This window comes from Etheostoma cragini, chromosome 4, assembly GCF_013103735.1.
Source record: "Etheostoma cragini isolate CJK2018 chromosome 4, CSU_Ecrag_1.0, whole genome shotgun sequence".
Classification (NCBI taxonomy): Eukaryota; Metazoa; Chordata; class Actinopteri; order Perciformes; family Percidae; genus Etheostoma; species Etheostoma cragini.
In genome coordinates, this window is record NC_048410.1 from 5,430,257 (window position 1) to 5,443,416 (window position 13,160).

Genomic DNA, 13,160 nt, shown 5'->3' on the forward strand with positions numbered 1-13,160 from the left:
TGTGTGTGTGTGTGTGTGTGTGTGTGTGTGTGTGTGTGTGTGTGTGTGTGTGTAATGACAGGGTGATGTAGTTCGGTTGTTCCATGCAGAGCAGGAGAAATTCCTCACTTGTGACGACCACAGAAAGAAGCAGTATGTTTTTCTTAGAACAACCGGCCGGCAGTCTGCCACTTCTGCCACCAGCAGCAAAGCGCTGTGGGAAGTAGAGGTTAGTGTAACACATTCTCCAGATAAAAGCTTTGGTGTATTCCTATCATTGTTTTTTTTTATCAACTAGATGACTAATTTCTAAATTGTGCAGCCTTGTATCAGTTCGACATAAGGCTATTTCATGCCTTCTTAACCATATCATTTGCTATTGCCAGGTGGTCCACCATGACCCATGTAGGGGAGGTGCAGGCTACTGGAACAGCTTGTTCAGGTTTAAACACTTGGCCACAGGGTGGTATTTGGCTGCTGAGGTGGGTCAGGTGTGTGTTAACTTCTTTACCATTTTATCTCACACTGTTAAAATGCTATACCTGCGTACTGTTAATTGCCTTTCATAGAGTTTGTACCTGACATAATAGTATAACAACCAAGAACAATTACTGTAACAATAACTATAAATCTGTAGTTTTAAATATTGTTCTAACCCCAGTGGGTGGCAGAATCCACACCACAACTATAACGACAACAATGGAGAACAATATTGTTGGGATCACTTTTAGAGCAATGCTCACATTGTTATAGTTATGGTTATGGTTATAGTTATCATTCCTGGTGTAGACAGACCTTTAGTCAGTTGTACTATGAGTAATCTGACATGGTTGGTCTAGAGAGCCGTGTGGCAACTGTGTAGACATACAGGTTAATTGGAAGCCCTGTTGCAGTGACCAAAATTTAAAGTAGATATTTAACATGCAAGTGTGTTTCCCAGGTGAATCCAGACTTTGAGGAGGAGAGTGCTGAGCAACGGTCCTCGGTAAGACATAGCCTCTTCTCCTCTGAGTGCTTAGCAACGTCATGCTGGTTGCCCTACCTCTATTGATCTAATCTGTTCAATTATGTGCTGGATCTTTGCTCTCTACTCCAGGTGGTGGACTTTACACCCTTTAATTTCCAGGTACTGTCATAAAATCTTTGTTTGGCTGCAGCAACCTAGCAGAAAAATCATTTTCATCTCTGCACATACAGTCTTTGCTGCTTTGCTGTACAATTTATCTCTCGGCACCCTTTATTATTAACAACCCTTTTCTTCCAATCAAATTTGTCGACTTGCATCTAGGTTGTGTGCCTTCATTTTAGTAGCAATAGATCACCACATGGTGTCACCATGGCATCATCTCAGCTGATATGTCTCAGTGAAAACCACAACTAGGCGGCAGATTTGTACAAACCATTCTGATACTAACAGAGATGTTGTGTGTATCTGTAGTTTTCAACTACGTGCCAACAGGGGCCCAACAGTCTGTGGTGATGGCTCAAGTATATTTTCACTGGCTTGCACTACTTCAGAGTGAGAGCTAATGTTTAAAATCAGCTTCAGAGGTGACAAATAGGTTAAGTAAAAAAAATGCATACACCTTGGCCTCATCATGGTTGAGGATTGAGAGCGTGGCATAAACTTTGCTCTCTCTCACTGCATGTTTTCTTTCTCTAGCTGGATGCAGATAATGAAGCTTTAAGAGGTCGTCTGCGAGCGCCGCAGGAGAAGATAATGTATACGTTGGTGCCAGTTCCGGATGGCATGGACATCTCCTCCATCTTTGAGCTGGACCCTACCACTCTAAGAGGCGGGGACTCCATGGTGCCCAGGTACAATGTATAGTAAACCCACACAGCAAACATACAGTATTTCTTCTGGAGGGCCTAGAGTAATTTAAAATTGGCATAACATTCAAATATTTCAGAGGTAGAGCATGACCTCTAAGGATTCAAACATGATGATCTTCTCTCCTCTACCTCTAATTACACAGGGTAAAACATGTTGGTTAGTTTATATAAAATTGCTGTTAAATACGTGCACCAGTGTACAAACATGCCAGAGACTTCTAAGAAGTGATACTTAATATCAGAGACAATGTCAGAGAACTTCAAGACTACAGCAAAATTGCATCAGTAAAGATTTGACTCATGTGTAGAGTTGAAGGGGAATGTCTGGCACTATTAGGAAAGCAGTTTCTGAGGTGATGAGTTAGTTTGGTTTTGCAACTACAAACAAGGACACTTTGTTATGTATGGTCCGCAATGCCTTGGTTACCAGCTGCTTGTTCTGGTCAATTATTGACTTGACATTCAAATAAAAGATTCTTCCGTGTGGTTTCAGTAAAGAGATTATATTTGTGTGTCTCAGTGTGCGTGAATGTCAATGTACAGAAAACCATTGCAATCACTGAAAGTAGCGTATAGAAACTACATTTCAAAATTCCACGTAAGACACTTTACATTTCTCAGCAAAAACCACAAACACAACATCTGGCAAGATGTTTAATCTGAATTCTGCTATTTACTCAGGCTAGTTCAAAATAGATTTGATGTTGCAAAATATTTGATAATGGTAAAACTCACAGTTGTACTTAGTATGAAAATGATGTGGGGACTTGTAGATAAAAGCACTTTCTTTGTCATGATGTGTTGGTTGACCTGTGTACCTCTATTTATAGGGTGACTGACTGTAAATTTGTAATGTGACTCTTTTTTGTCCCTTTATTCTTGTTGACAGTATTGTGTTTGAGGGAATGTGTAGTTCTAAAATTTCAATGGTACACTTGTCTATGTCACCACACATCAGATAAAAACAGAGACTCTACACCTTGTGTCAAAGCCTTCATTGTGTCCCATAGACACATGCGTGCCTGCTTGCTGCACCCTACTACTTTTAGCTCCTCCCTCTCCTACCTGGAATAACCCTGTCCCTCAAACTTTAGCAAGGGGACCAATTAATCTCTTGCAGAACCGGTACACAAAGGTAAGCCTGTTAGCTTCAGTAGGCGTTTACGTAATGCCTGCCAAGAATATGGCTATGTCTGCTGTATTTCCTGAATGCCTAACAACAACAACAACAACAACAACAACAACAACACACACTCACACACACACACACACACACACACACACACACACACACACCTACCTACTCGTACACATGTGCAGCTGGTATGAAAGACGTAGTTGGCTCAGACTTTACTATGTGTGAAGGTTAAGTGCTTAATGGAGTTGAGATGATACTTTAAATGTCACTGCTGGCTAATCCGTAATGCTAGACATTGTGCTGAGGAAGCCATTGTAAGCAGTCTCTTTCCTACTTTGGAGGTTTGTTTAAATACAATGCTCCTTGTTTCTGAATAGCAAGGATTGAAACTGATATACCAATATACACTGTTCCACCTTACCACATTATTAGGTGCACATATCTAATGCAATAAATCCTATCTTTGATCATAATCTTCCATTTTTTTGGTAATGTTTCAGAGAGGTGTTGATTTATGATCATACTATTATTGTTTTATGAGACCCTAGAAAAGGGTCGTGGGGTTTTGGACGGTGTTAAAATATTGTGTCTCCTTAATGGATGTAAATTGGACACATCATGTTCTAGTTACTGTATTGGTGTGGGAAATACAGTAAATCTCACACACACACACACACACACACACACACACACAAAGAGGACTGATACACAGACATCTGTGTTACATTAATGTTTGAAAACCAGCAGCTGATTTAATGGACCAGAACTCTACACAAACTAATATTTTCTCACTGGAGAGTTTAAGAAAGCAGCATAGTTGACAGGTAGGGATTTGATGTTCTACAACAGTGGGTTTTTGAGGGCATTTTGGCTTTATTACAGTTTTTTTTGTTTGCTAAACAACTGAAGCTACTCAAACTGCAGTCTGCACTACCAACAGTCACCTGAGCTAAACAGTTCACATTTCCGGCAAGACTCCTCCTAAGCAACACAACTCTTAACACACGTCTGAAAACAGGCTCAGTGCAGCCAAACACTATGAACAATCCTCACTGAGATAACACACACTGTCACTCAGAACACACAGAGTAAAAACACTAGCATCAAACACCAATACAGAAATTACAAACCTTTCATCTTTACAGTTTGAGTGACCGTAGACTCCTCAATAGTTTCTTTAAAGAAAAGATTTACTGTAGATTTTCTAATGAAACAATTTTACGCAAGTTAAACAAGAAGGAAGGAAAATCAGCAGTTTGCTTCAATATAGTATGTTGTCTCTAGTAATTTATGAATTTATGTATTATGTTCACTAACTAGTCTAAAATAAGACACCGGCTTGGGCTTTCAGCTAAAATTGTAATCAACAGTGTTTAATAGGCGCCTGACTGAAATCTATTCTGTTTTGAATGTGTGGTTCACAGTTTGGATAGCAGTGTGTTAGCATTTTAACAAAGTGCTTTAAATCCACTGTGTTGTGCAGGTTGTGGTTAAGCCATGGCACAAGTGTGTAGAGCTTTGAAAATTGTGTTCAAGCAATGAAAAAGGAACTAGAGTTTGGTCCACATGAACTGCTGCTGAACAGACTGTAGTTTTGAGTTTTGCACATGCTACTCTAGTTGTGCCCACTGTCATCTAGCAATTGAAAGAAACTGTAAATAGGGCAGAGTAGACGGACAGACACAAGATGGTGAGGGAAAGAAAGGAAGGGGGGAGGGGATTATGACATGCTATAATCGACCGTTCTGATGTTCTTCTCTACGTTTTATACTGTACACATTTGTTTGTTCCTGGTATGGTGCTGGAGAAAAGCCCATTGGATCAAACAATTAAAGTGTTTAATTGTCTGTTAGATTATAAGATGTCTTGTGTAATCAGTTTAAATTTATCTATTAGAGTGGCTGTAGGGGAAAGCTCATGGTCCGTCTAAAATCAAAAATCTATGGAGCAACACAGCTTAATGAGCCTGTCAAACCTGCTAGCATATGTCTTCTGATTAGTCCCGCACAAACACAGCTCCAATAAGAACATCTTAGAAATCAGTGACTCACGAAAGGAAAATATAGATCGGTAGCCATCCAAGTCAAGGCATTTCCACTGGTCAAAAGTTAAACAAGTCAAAAGGACACTTTAATAGGACCAATGGCCAATCTGGTTCTTTCAGGGATCAAACATATAACTTCTCAGTCAGATTTTCCAAGCAGTTTGAAACAGTTCTTTTGCCCTCCAGCTTAATTCATTATTTTATCATCTCAGAAAATTGCCTCTTTTTTCCCCTCTTTCCTGTTAGGAGTTCCTATGTGAGGCTAAGACACTTGTGCACCAACACATGGGTTCACAGCACCAACAACCCCATTGACAAAGAGGAGGAGAAACCTGTTATGTTGAGGGTGAGTAGCTGACGCCTAGGTCAGGATGTACTGTACGACTGAGGTTTTCTAAACAGATTCACTAAAAACTATATATCTTTTTTTCTCCAGATTGGAACATCAGCAGTAAAAGAGGACAAGGAAGCTTTTGCCATTGTCCCAGTGCCACCAGCAGAAGTGCGTGATTTGGACTTTGCCAATGACGCAAGTAAAGTGCTGGCATCCATCGCTGGCAAGCTTGAAAAGGGAACCATTACACAAAATGAAAGAAGGTAAATGAGGGGGCGGGTATAGTGTTTCTATACATACACATTCGTTACATTTGGAAGTAATGAATAAAAAGACTCCTAGATATCACTAGCTACAAGTAGCTACTACATTTCTAAAAGAAATTCAGTTTTTATAAAGAGGTCTGTAATGTTTTAGTGTTTTGTGTTTGACTTGTACACTTGCATGTGTACACTCTTCAGGTTTGTCACCAAGCTGCTGGAGGATCTAGTTTTCTTTGTGGTGGACATCCCCAACAGTGGGCAGGATGTTTTGGAGATCATGGTTAACAAACCCAACAGAGAAAGACAGAAACTCATGAGAGAGCAAAATATCCTTAAGCAGGTTTGTCTTTTACTGTACTGATTTAAAGTTTGTGATTAACTACATTTTCAAGTGTTACAATTCTCCATTTCAGATTTTCAAACTCCTCCAAGCCCCCTTCACAGACAGTGGCGATGGTCCCATGCTGCGACTGGAGGAGCTTGGAGACCAGCGCCACGCTCCGTTTAGACATATTTGCAGGCTTTGCTACAGAGTGTTACGACATTCTCAGCAGGATTACAGGAAGAACCAGGTAGGTGGACCCAACAACATCACTCTGACCCCTAGTACTTTGGCCTTTTCTTTGCAGTAAATCATCCCGTGTCCTCGTCTTTACAGGAATACATAGCTAAACAATTCCGCTTCATGCAGAAGCAGATAGGATATGATGTGTTGGCAGAAGACACAATAACAGCTCTGCTCCATAACAACCGGAAGCTGCTGGAGAAACACATCACTGCTGCCGAGATAGACACATTTGTGACTCTAGTGAGGAAGAACCGGGAGCCGAGGTGAGGCTCACAGGAAGGGGCAGGCCCTGGCTGGTATCCTAAACTGGCATAGAAAGTGGCTGTGGCCAGTTTGGGTCAGATTTGTTTGTATAACAGTTCTTGAGGAATATAAATCTATGTAAATGTGTGCAGAGGAGTATGAGTGGAACTGCTTGTGCATGACCTTGGCACCGCAAATCATTTGCTGAGAGTTTGCTGAGAGTGTGTGCTTGGGTTGTGTCCTGTAAAGTACGGATATGTGAATCAGGTTGATCCAGAAGCTTGGACAAGGGACGGTCTCACAATTTGAACTGTTATTGTCCTGAGAACAATTTTACCCTAGGTCCTGACATAGGTTGTAATATAATCTGAATTGACCATGCATATCTCTTAACTCCCCTAATACCTGTGAAAAATTTAATTTATTGTAATATGTTCACAGGTTTCTAGACTACCTCTCAGATCTCTGCGTGTCAATGCAAAAGTCCATCCCTGTGACACAGGAGCTCATCTGCAATGCAGTACTGGACCCTACCAATGCTGACATTCTCATTGAAACCAAGTTAGCTTCTCATTTGTCTTCATTATTAGATTTTTTGCTAAACTGAAACGTACACAGAAAGTAACATTTCTGCTGTTCACCAGATTGGTCCTGTCGAGGTTTGAGATCGAGACAACAACAATTGAAGATATTCCAGTGGAGGCAGAGGATGAAGAGGAGGTCTGGCTGTTCTGGAAAGACAATTGTAAGGAGATCCGGAGTAAGAGTGTCCGGGAGTTGGCTCAGGATGCAAAGGAGGGTCAGAAGGATGACCTGGAGGTGGTCAGCTACTATAGGTGAGATATCTTTGATAATACACAAAACATATACATTGTTGTAAAATCATGTTGGACTCATTCAAACATGAATCTGAAGGGAGTGTTTGTTAAAGGAAGGTAATGTAGTGCAGTAGAATCCAAAACAACCACATGTCTGGTTCAAATAAACTTAAAGTTTTTTTAAAATTAAAGTTTAAAGTGAAGTTTTAAAATATTGTTTTCAAACCAAGATCTTCTGCCTTTAATTTTTAAATATTTAACTTGCATTAATTCTTTCCAAAAAACAAAATAACACCACACATGGACAATGTAATATTCAAGGATTTGGAATGTGACAGTAACTCTATTCAGATTTTTTTCTTTTTTTTTTCTTTTTTTTTTTTTTATGACACAAAACTACTGTAGTCCAAACTCACATAATAATTCCTTACAGGTGCCAGCTCAACCTCTTTGCTCGGATGTGTCTGGACCGCCAGTACCTGGCTATCAACAAGATTTCTGGTCAGCTGGATGTGGATTTGATCCTGCGCTGTATGTCTGATGAAGACCTGCCCTTTGACCTTCGGGCGTCTTTCTGCCGCCTGATGCTGCACATGCATGTGGACCGTGACCCTCAGGAGCAGGTCACACCTGTCAAATATGCCCGTCTTTGGTCTGAGATTCCCTCTAAGATTGCTATTGATGAGTGAGTATATCCCATGGATAATATAAATTGACTTGTACTGCAATTCTAAAGATGTCCCAGCATCTCTTAGATGTATTCCTCCTTCATACCCAGCTATGACAACGATGGAACCACCAGAGATGAGATCAAAGAGCGCTTCTGCCTCACAATGGATTTTGTGGAGAACTACCTGAGAGAAGTGGTGTCACAGAACATCCCCTTCACTGACAAGGAGAAAAACAAGCTTACCTTTGAGGTACTGCCTCTTTGTTTGGTGGTATGAGCAGATGAAAAAGTCACACAGTTGTTTTATTGAATTATAAATCATGAGTCTGAATTTTCTTGTCCATAGGTAGTGAACCTGGCTAGGAACCTCATATACTTTGGTTTCTACAACTTTAGCGACCTACTTCGACTGACCAAGATCTTACTGAACATTTTAGACTGTGTACATGTCAGCACCATTTACCCCATCAACAAGATTGAGAAGGGAGAGGAAAGCAAAGGTAAAACTCCAGCTCCTTTTTATGCTTACTGTATATCAGGGAATAATGTTTTCCTTTTCTAACTTAGATGTTGTATCAACATACAAAGAAAGCCAAGATTTCCGTTATTAATTTTCAGTTTCTTTTCCTTAGTGTGAAAGAATTAATTTTGATAACTGTCAAGGGCTCATTTTGTATGTACAGAAACAATTCCTGCAATTTAAACAGGTCACGACTAATTCTTCATAATATGCGGCCTTATGGGTTAAAATGGGTTAGTGAAGTCTTTTTTTTAAAAACTTTTTTCTTTTTTCTTTTTTTAATTTATTTTAAAAGTGACCTTTTAACCATATTACAAATATCATTCTCTTCAAATACATTTTCATTTCTTTGCTGATAATTCACTGTGACCTTTTTTTATCCAAACTCAAAACAAGTAAGATCAGTCCACACAAATATTTATCATTTCTGTAGCTCTGAGTGTTATTACTGTCTGCTTCTGCTTGTCCCGTAGCTGGCAGTAATGTGATGAAGTCCATTCATGGAGTCGGGGAGTTGATGACCCAGGTAGTGCTGCGAGGAGGCGGTTTGTTGCCCACCACACCAACTCATCAGCCTGAGGGAGATGTGGTTAAAACACAGATTGAACCAGAGAGAGAAGACATCATGGTCATGGACACAAAGCTCAAAGTCATTGAGATACTACAGGTGGGACATCAGGAAACTGGTTCTGGTACTTGACTGCAAAACACTTTGTTTCCTTTTTTTTGTTGTAACCTTTTTTGTCTTTTCTTTTAGTTCATTTTGAATGAACGGCTAGACTACAGGATCTCCTGCCTGCTTTGTATTTTCAAACGTGAGTTTGATGAGAACAACCCACAAGCAGACAACTCTGCTAGTCAGAACGGATCTAATAATGTCACAGGTAAGATGCCGCTTTATTTAATTGGCTTTTTTTCCTTTTCTTTTTTACATCAATCACTGTGGCTTGTCATAGCAATAAAAACAGAGGTGTGATTAGTACCATAAATAACGAGTGCATTCCATTGAGGTGAGCCAGTTCTAGGGCCCTATCTTGCACCTTGCGCGGCGCGGCGCAAAGCCTGACGCGAGTGTGTTTGCTATTTTAAGATTGACGCAGTTATTAATTTTCCGTCCTGCTCCTATATCGTTTAAATTGCAAATGCACCTGTACCCATCTTTGCACCCATAGATGTGCTGGTCTTACAGGGAGGTGTGTTCAGGTGAATTCTTGGTGTATTGCAATCTTGCGGTAGCAGAAAGTGATTGCTCCTTTTGACCAACAAAAATCAAACAGAGCATTAGTAAAATGCACCAAGGCTTATGCACAACACATGCACACTATGCTTATTACATAAAAAATACTACTGTGCAAATCCGCCATCATAATAGCAATCCGCCTACCTTGGTGGATCGCTATTATGATGGCGGAGTCCACTCAAGTGCGCTTAGGAATGGGAGATGACACTCGGATTTGTTTATTGCATGTTACGCCCAAAACACACCTGTAAATTAATGAAGACACTAAGTACAACCCTTTTTGAACCATGCGCCCAGCGTACCAAAATTTTTTTTTCAAACTAGCAAAAGTGGATTTGGACATGCCTTAAATGCACCTGTGCCTTGTGCTTCATGCTGTGCGATTAGATCATCAAAACGAGCCCCTAGGGTCTTATTAATGTGCATGCTGGCTCACTGCCATTCCTTACTGGGACATTGAATAGAACAGAGAATTTGTTTCACCTTTTGCTTTTGCTGCTATATCAATTTTATTGTAATGTAACATTTTGTCTCATATAAATGTTAAAATTGCTTCCTTCAAAGTTTAATATTTCATCATTTTTTTAATAACTCCTAGGAAATCTTGACTTTGAGAACATTGAAGAACAGGCAGAGGGGATTTTTGGAGGAAGGTAATCCATAGCTTGCTAGTCTTTCCTGAGCTATTATGAAATAAGTCAAAGCAAGATAAAGTAATTTCCGTTCCAATGACTGTTTTAGTGAGGAGAACTTTCCGCTGGACCTGGATGACCACGGTGGTCGAACATTCCTAAGGGTCCTGCTGCACCTGACCATGCATGATTACCCTCCTCTTGTGTCTGGAGCTCTTCACCTGCTCTTCAGACACTTCAGCCAGAGGCATGAAGTCCTCATGGCCTTCAAACAAGTAGGCCGTATGAAGTGCAAAACTTGAGAAATGTAAGGTTTTCTGAAATTAAGTTTAAGTTGATGCAAATCTTGTTGACACTCTTCACCTTAATGTAGGTTCAGCTGCTGGTGACCAGTCAAGATGTAGATAACTACAAGCAGATCAAGTCCGATCTGGACCAGCTGCGTTCTATTGTAGAGAAGTCTGAACTGTGGGTTTATAAGAGGCAAGGAGAAGATGGGATGGACGGAGATGGACCTTCAGAGTCTGAAAACAAAAATAAGGTACAGTGTACGGGAACATGAAAACATAAAACATTTGTTGAACCGACAAAGACAGAGAGATCATTAAAAGCCTAATGTGCCCCAATATAGATTATATTAGAGCTGTAAAACATGAAGGACTTCATCTCCTTATTGCTTGTTTAACAGGGAGACTCACCTGGTTCAGACAAGAAGAAGTCAGAAAGCACCAGTAGTTACAACTACAGGGTTGTAAAAGAGGTATGCTAATTTGTACATTAATCAAATTTTCAAAAAGTCATGTTTGTGATTTGTAGCATGCAATTACAATTCTCCTGCTGTTTTAGATTCTTCTGCGTCTCAGTAAGCTGTGTGTCAAGGAGGGGATTTCAGGAAAGAAGAGTAGGAAACAGCAGCAGAGGCTCCTGAGGAACATGGGAGCTCACAGTGTAGTGCTGGAGCTCCTGCAGATCCCCTACGAGAAGGTACAACACTGCAGCTGAATATTGTATCGCTTGCAGAATAACTAGGAAGTTTTAAAGTGTTGCACAGCTTTTACTCATTGCATTGCAGTATCCCATTAAAGTAATGTAAATTAAAAGGAAGTCCTACTTTGTGTTATCTGGATTAGGGTGAGGATATCCGGATGGAGGAGATCATGAAACTGGCTCACGAGTTTCTGCAGAATTTCTGTGCAGGGAATCAGCCAAATCAGACTCTTCTCCACAAGCATATCAACCTGTTTCTCAACCCAGGGGTGAGTAGTGCAATCATCTCAGGTTTACCCAAAGGGTATGGTTTGTTGGTCCAGTTTTTATTTTCCAAAATACTATCTTTTGGTAAAACAAATCTGAAATTCACATTTCACATTATTAATTTTCATGGACTGTCCCTTTTTGTCCCCTTTTCCAACCCTTTCAGATTCTAGAGGCAGTCACCCTGCAGCACATCTTCATGAATAACTTCCAGCTGTGCAGTGAGATCAACGAACGAGTGGTTCAGCACTTTGTCCACTGTACTGAGACTCACGGTCGACATGTCCAGTATCTCAAGTTCCTGCAGACCATTGTAAAGGCTGAGAATAAGTTCATCAAGAAGTGTCAGGACATTGTCATGGCGGAGGTTGGTTCTATGATCTTAATACCAGAAGATAGAAAATTTGTAACTCTAGTAATATCTACTACATAGGAGATAGGGATTCAAAATAAAGCAGATAGTAATGTTAATAAAAAGGGTTTTAAGGTTTTATGATGCTGACAGAAATGGTAACTGACAGATGTGCTGTAATCCTTTGGAAATAAGTCTGCAATCTCTACTGTGAATCTCCATCACACAGCTGGTGAACTCTGGCGAGGACGTACTCGTCTTCTACAACGACCGTGCCTCCTTCCAGACCCTAGTCCAGATGATGCGTTCAGAGCGGGACCGCATGGATGAAAACAGCCCTCTAATGTACCACATTCACTTGGTGGAACTGCTGGCTGTCTGCACTGAGGGCAAGAACGTCTACACTGAGATCAAGTGTAATTCCCTGTTGCCCCTGGACGATATTGTACGAGTCGTCACCCACGAAGACTGTATCCCGGAAGTATGAATAATGAGTTAATCATTTAGCAAATAAACACACACACACACACACACACACACACACACACACACACATATATATAAAATATTCATTTTTTATTTATTTTTTTCTGTTTATGGATCACCAGTCGACCCATCACAAATATGGCTTATTGAATTTTGTTTTGTTTGGATGCTAATAGGTAAAGATTGCCTATATCAACTTCCTGAACCACTGCTATGTCGACACAGAGGTGGAGATGAAGGAAATTTATACCTCCAACCATATGTGGAAGCTGTTTGAGAACTTCCTCGTGGACATCTGTAGGGTAAGCCACAATGTATTTGACATCTCAAAGTGAGTCCGACTGTGATTAGACAATGTGGGTGCAAAGGAAAGTGGGAAATTGCTGTTCTGCTTCATATTATGTCATGGGTTTGGGTGATTATGTCAACACAGCATGCAATAAACATATTACCTGTAACTTATTATCTTTCTCTAATATCATTTCTGTCCATGCCTAGGTGTGCAACAACACCAGTGACCGGAAGCATGCAGATACTATACTGGAGCGTTATGTAACGGAGACAGTCATGAGCATTGTCACATGTTTCTTTAGCTCTCCGTTCTCTGACCAGAGCACAAGCCTGCAGGTAATGGAGATGTGGAGCATAACATTTGAAATACAAACATACAAGCAGTGTTGCAATGGGCATTTAAAGTCCATACATCATGTATATGCTTGAATTGAGTTAAGAAAGAAACCCTGCTCACATACACACACACACACATACATATGTATATATATA

The 13,160-nt window shown here is 40.3% G+C and overlaps 1 protein-coding gene across 21 annotated transcripts in view; it reads left to right on the forward strand.

The window, feature by feature from the left end:
- itpr1b (inositol 1,4,5-trisphosphate receptor, type 1b) overlaps positions 1-13,160 on the forward strand; it is an 88,225-nt gene that overhangs the window by 17,758 nt on the left and 57,307 nt on the right. For 13 of the 21 annotated variants that reach the window (XM_034868673.1, XM_034868683.1, XM_034868672.1 and 10 more), the window contains exons 9-35: positions 62-208; positions 366-470; positions 920-964; positions 1,076-1,105; positions 1,643-1,797; positions 5,244-5,343; positions 5,434-5,594; positions 5,793-5,934; positions 6,008-6,166; positions 6,253-6,425; positions 6,847-6,966; positions 7,050-7,241; positions 7,657-7,908; positions 8,002-8,143; positions 8,240-8,393; positions 8,887-9,080; positions 9,171-9,297; positions 10,252-10,306; positions 10,395-10,560; positions 10,659-10,826; positions 10,974-11,045; positions 11,132-11,269; positions 11,416-11,541; positions 11,706-11,906; positions 12,121-12,372; positions 12,554-12,679; positions 12,876-13,004. In XM_034868673.1, the coding sequence (XP_034724564.1) occupies positions 62-208; positions 366-470; positions 920-964; positions 1,076-1,105; positions 1,643-1,797; positions 5,244-5,343; positions 5,434-5,594; positions 5,793-5,934; positions 6,008-6,166; positions 6,253-6,425; positions 6,847-6,966; positions 7,050-7,241; positions 7,657-7,908; positions 8,002-8,143; positions 8,240-8,393; positions 8,887-9,080; positions 9,171-9,297; positions 10,252-10,306; positions 10,395-10,560; positions 10,659-10,826; positions 10,974-11,045; positions 11,132-11,269; positions 11,416-11,541; positions 11,706-11,906; positions 12,121-12,372; positions 12,554-12,679; positions 12,876-13,004 (3,831 nt within the window). The remainder of the gene's footprint in view (positions 1-61; positions 209-365; positions 471-919; positions 965-1,075; positions 1,106-1,642; positions 1,798-5,243; positions 5,344-5,433; positions 5,595-5,792; positions 5,935-6,007; positions 6,167-6,252; positions 6,426-6,846; positions 6,967-7,049; positions 7,242-7,656; positions 7,909-8,001; positions 8,144-8,239; positions 8,394-8,886; positions 9,081-9,170; positions 9,298-10,251; positions 10,307-10,394; positions 10,561-10,658; positions 10,827-10,973; positions 11,046-11,131; positions 11,270-11,415; positions 11,542-11,705; positions 11,907-12,120; positions 12,373-12,553; positions 12,680-12,875; positions 13,005-13,160) is intronic. The other 8 variants (XM_034868676.1, XM_034868682.1, XM_034868693.1 and 5 more) reach the window with 1 other exon arrangement.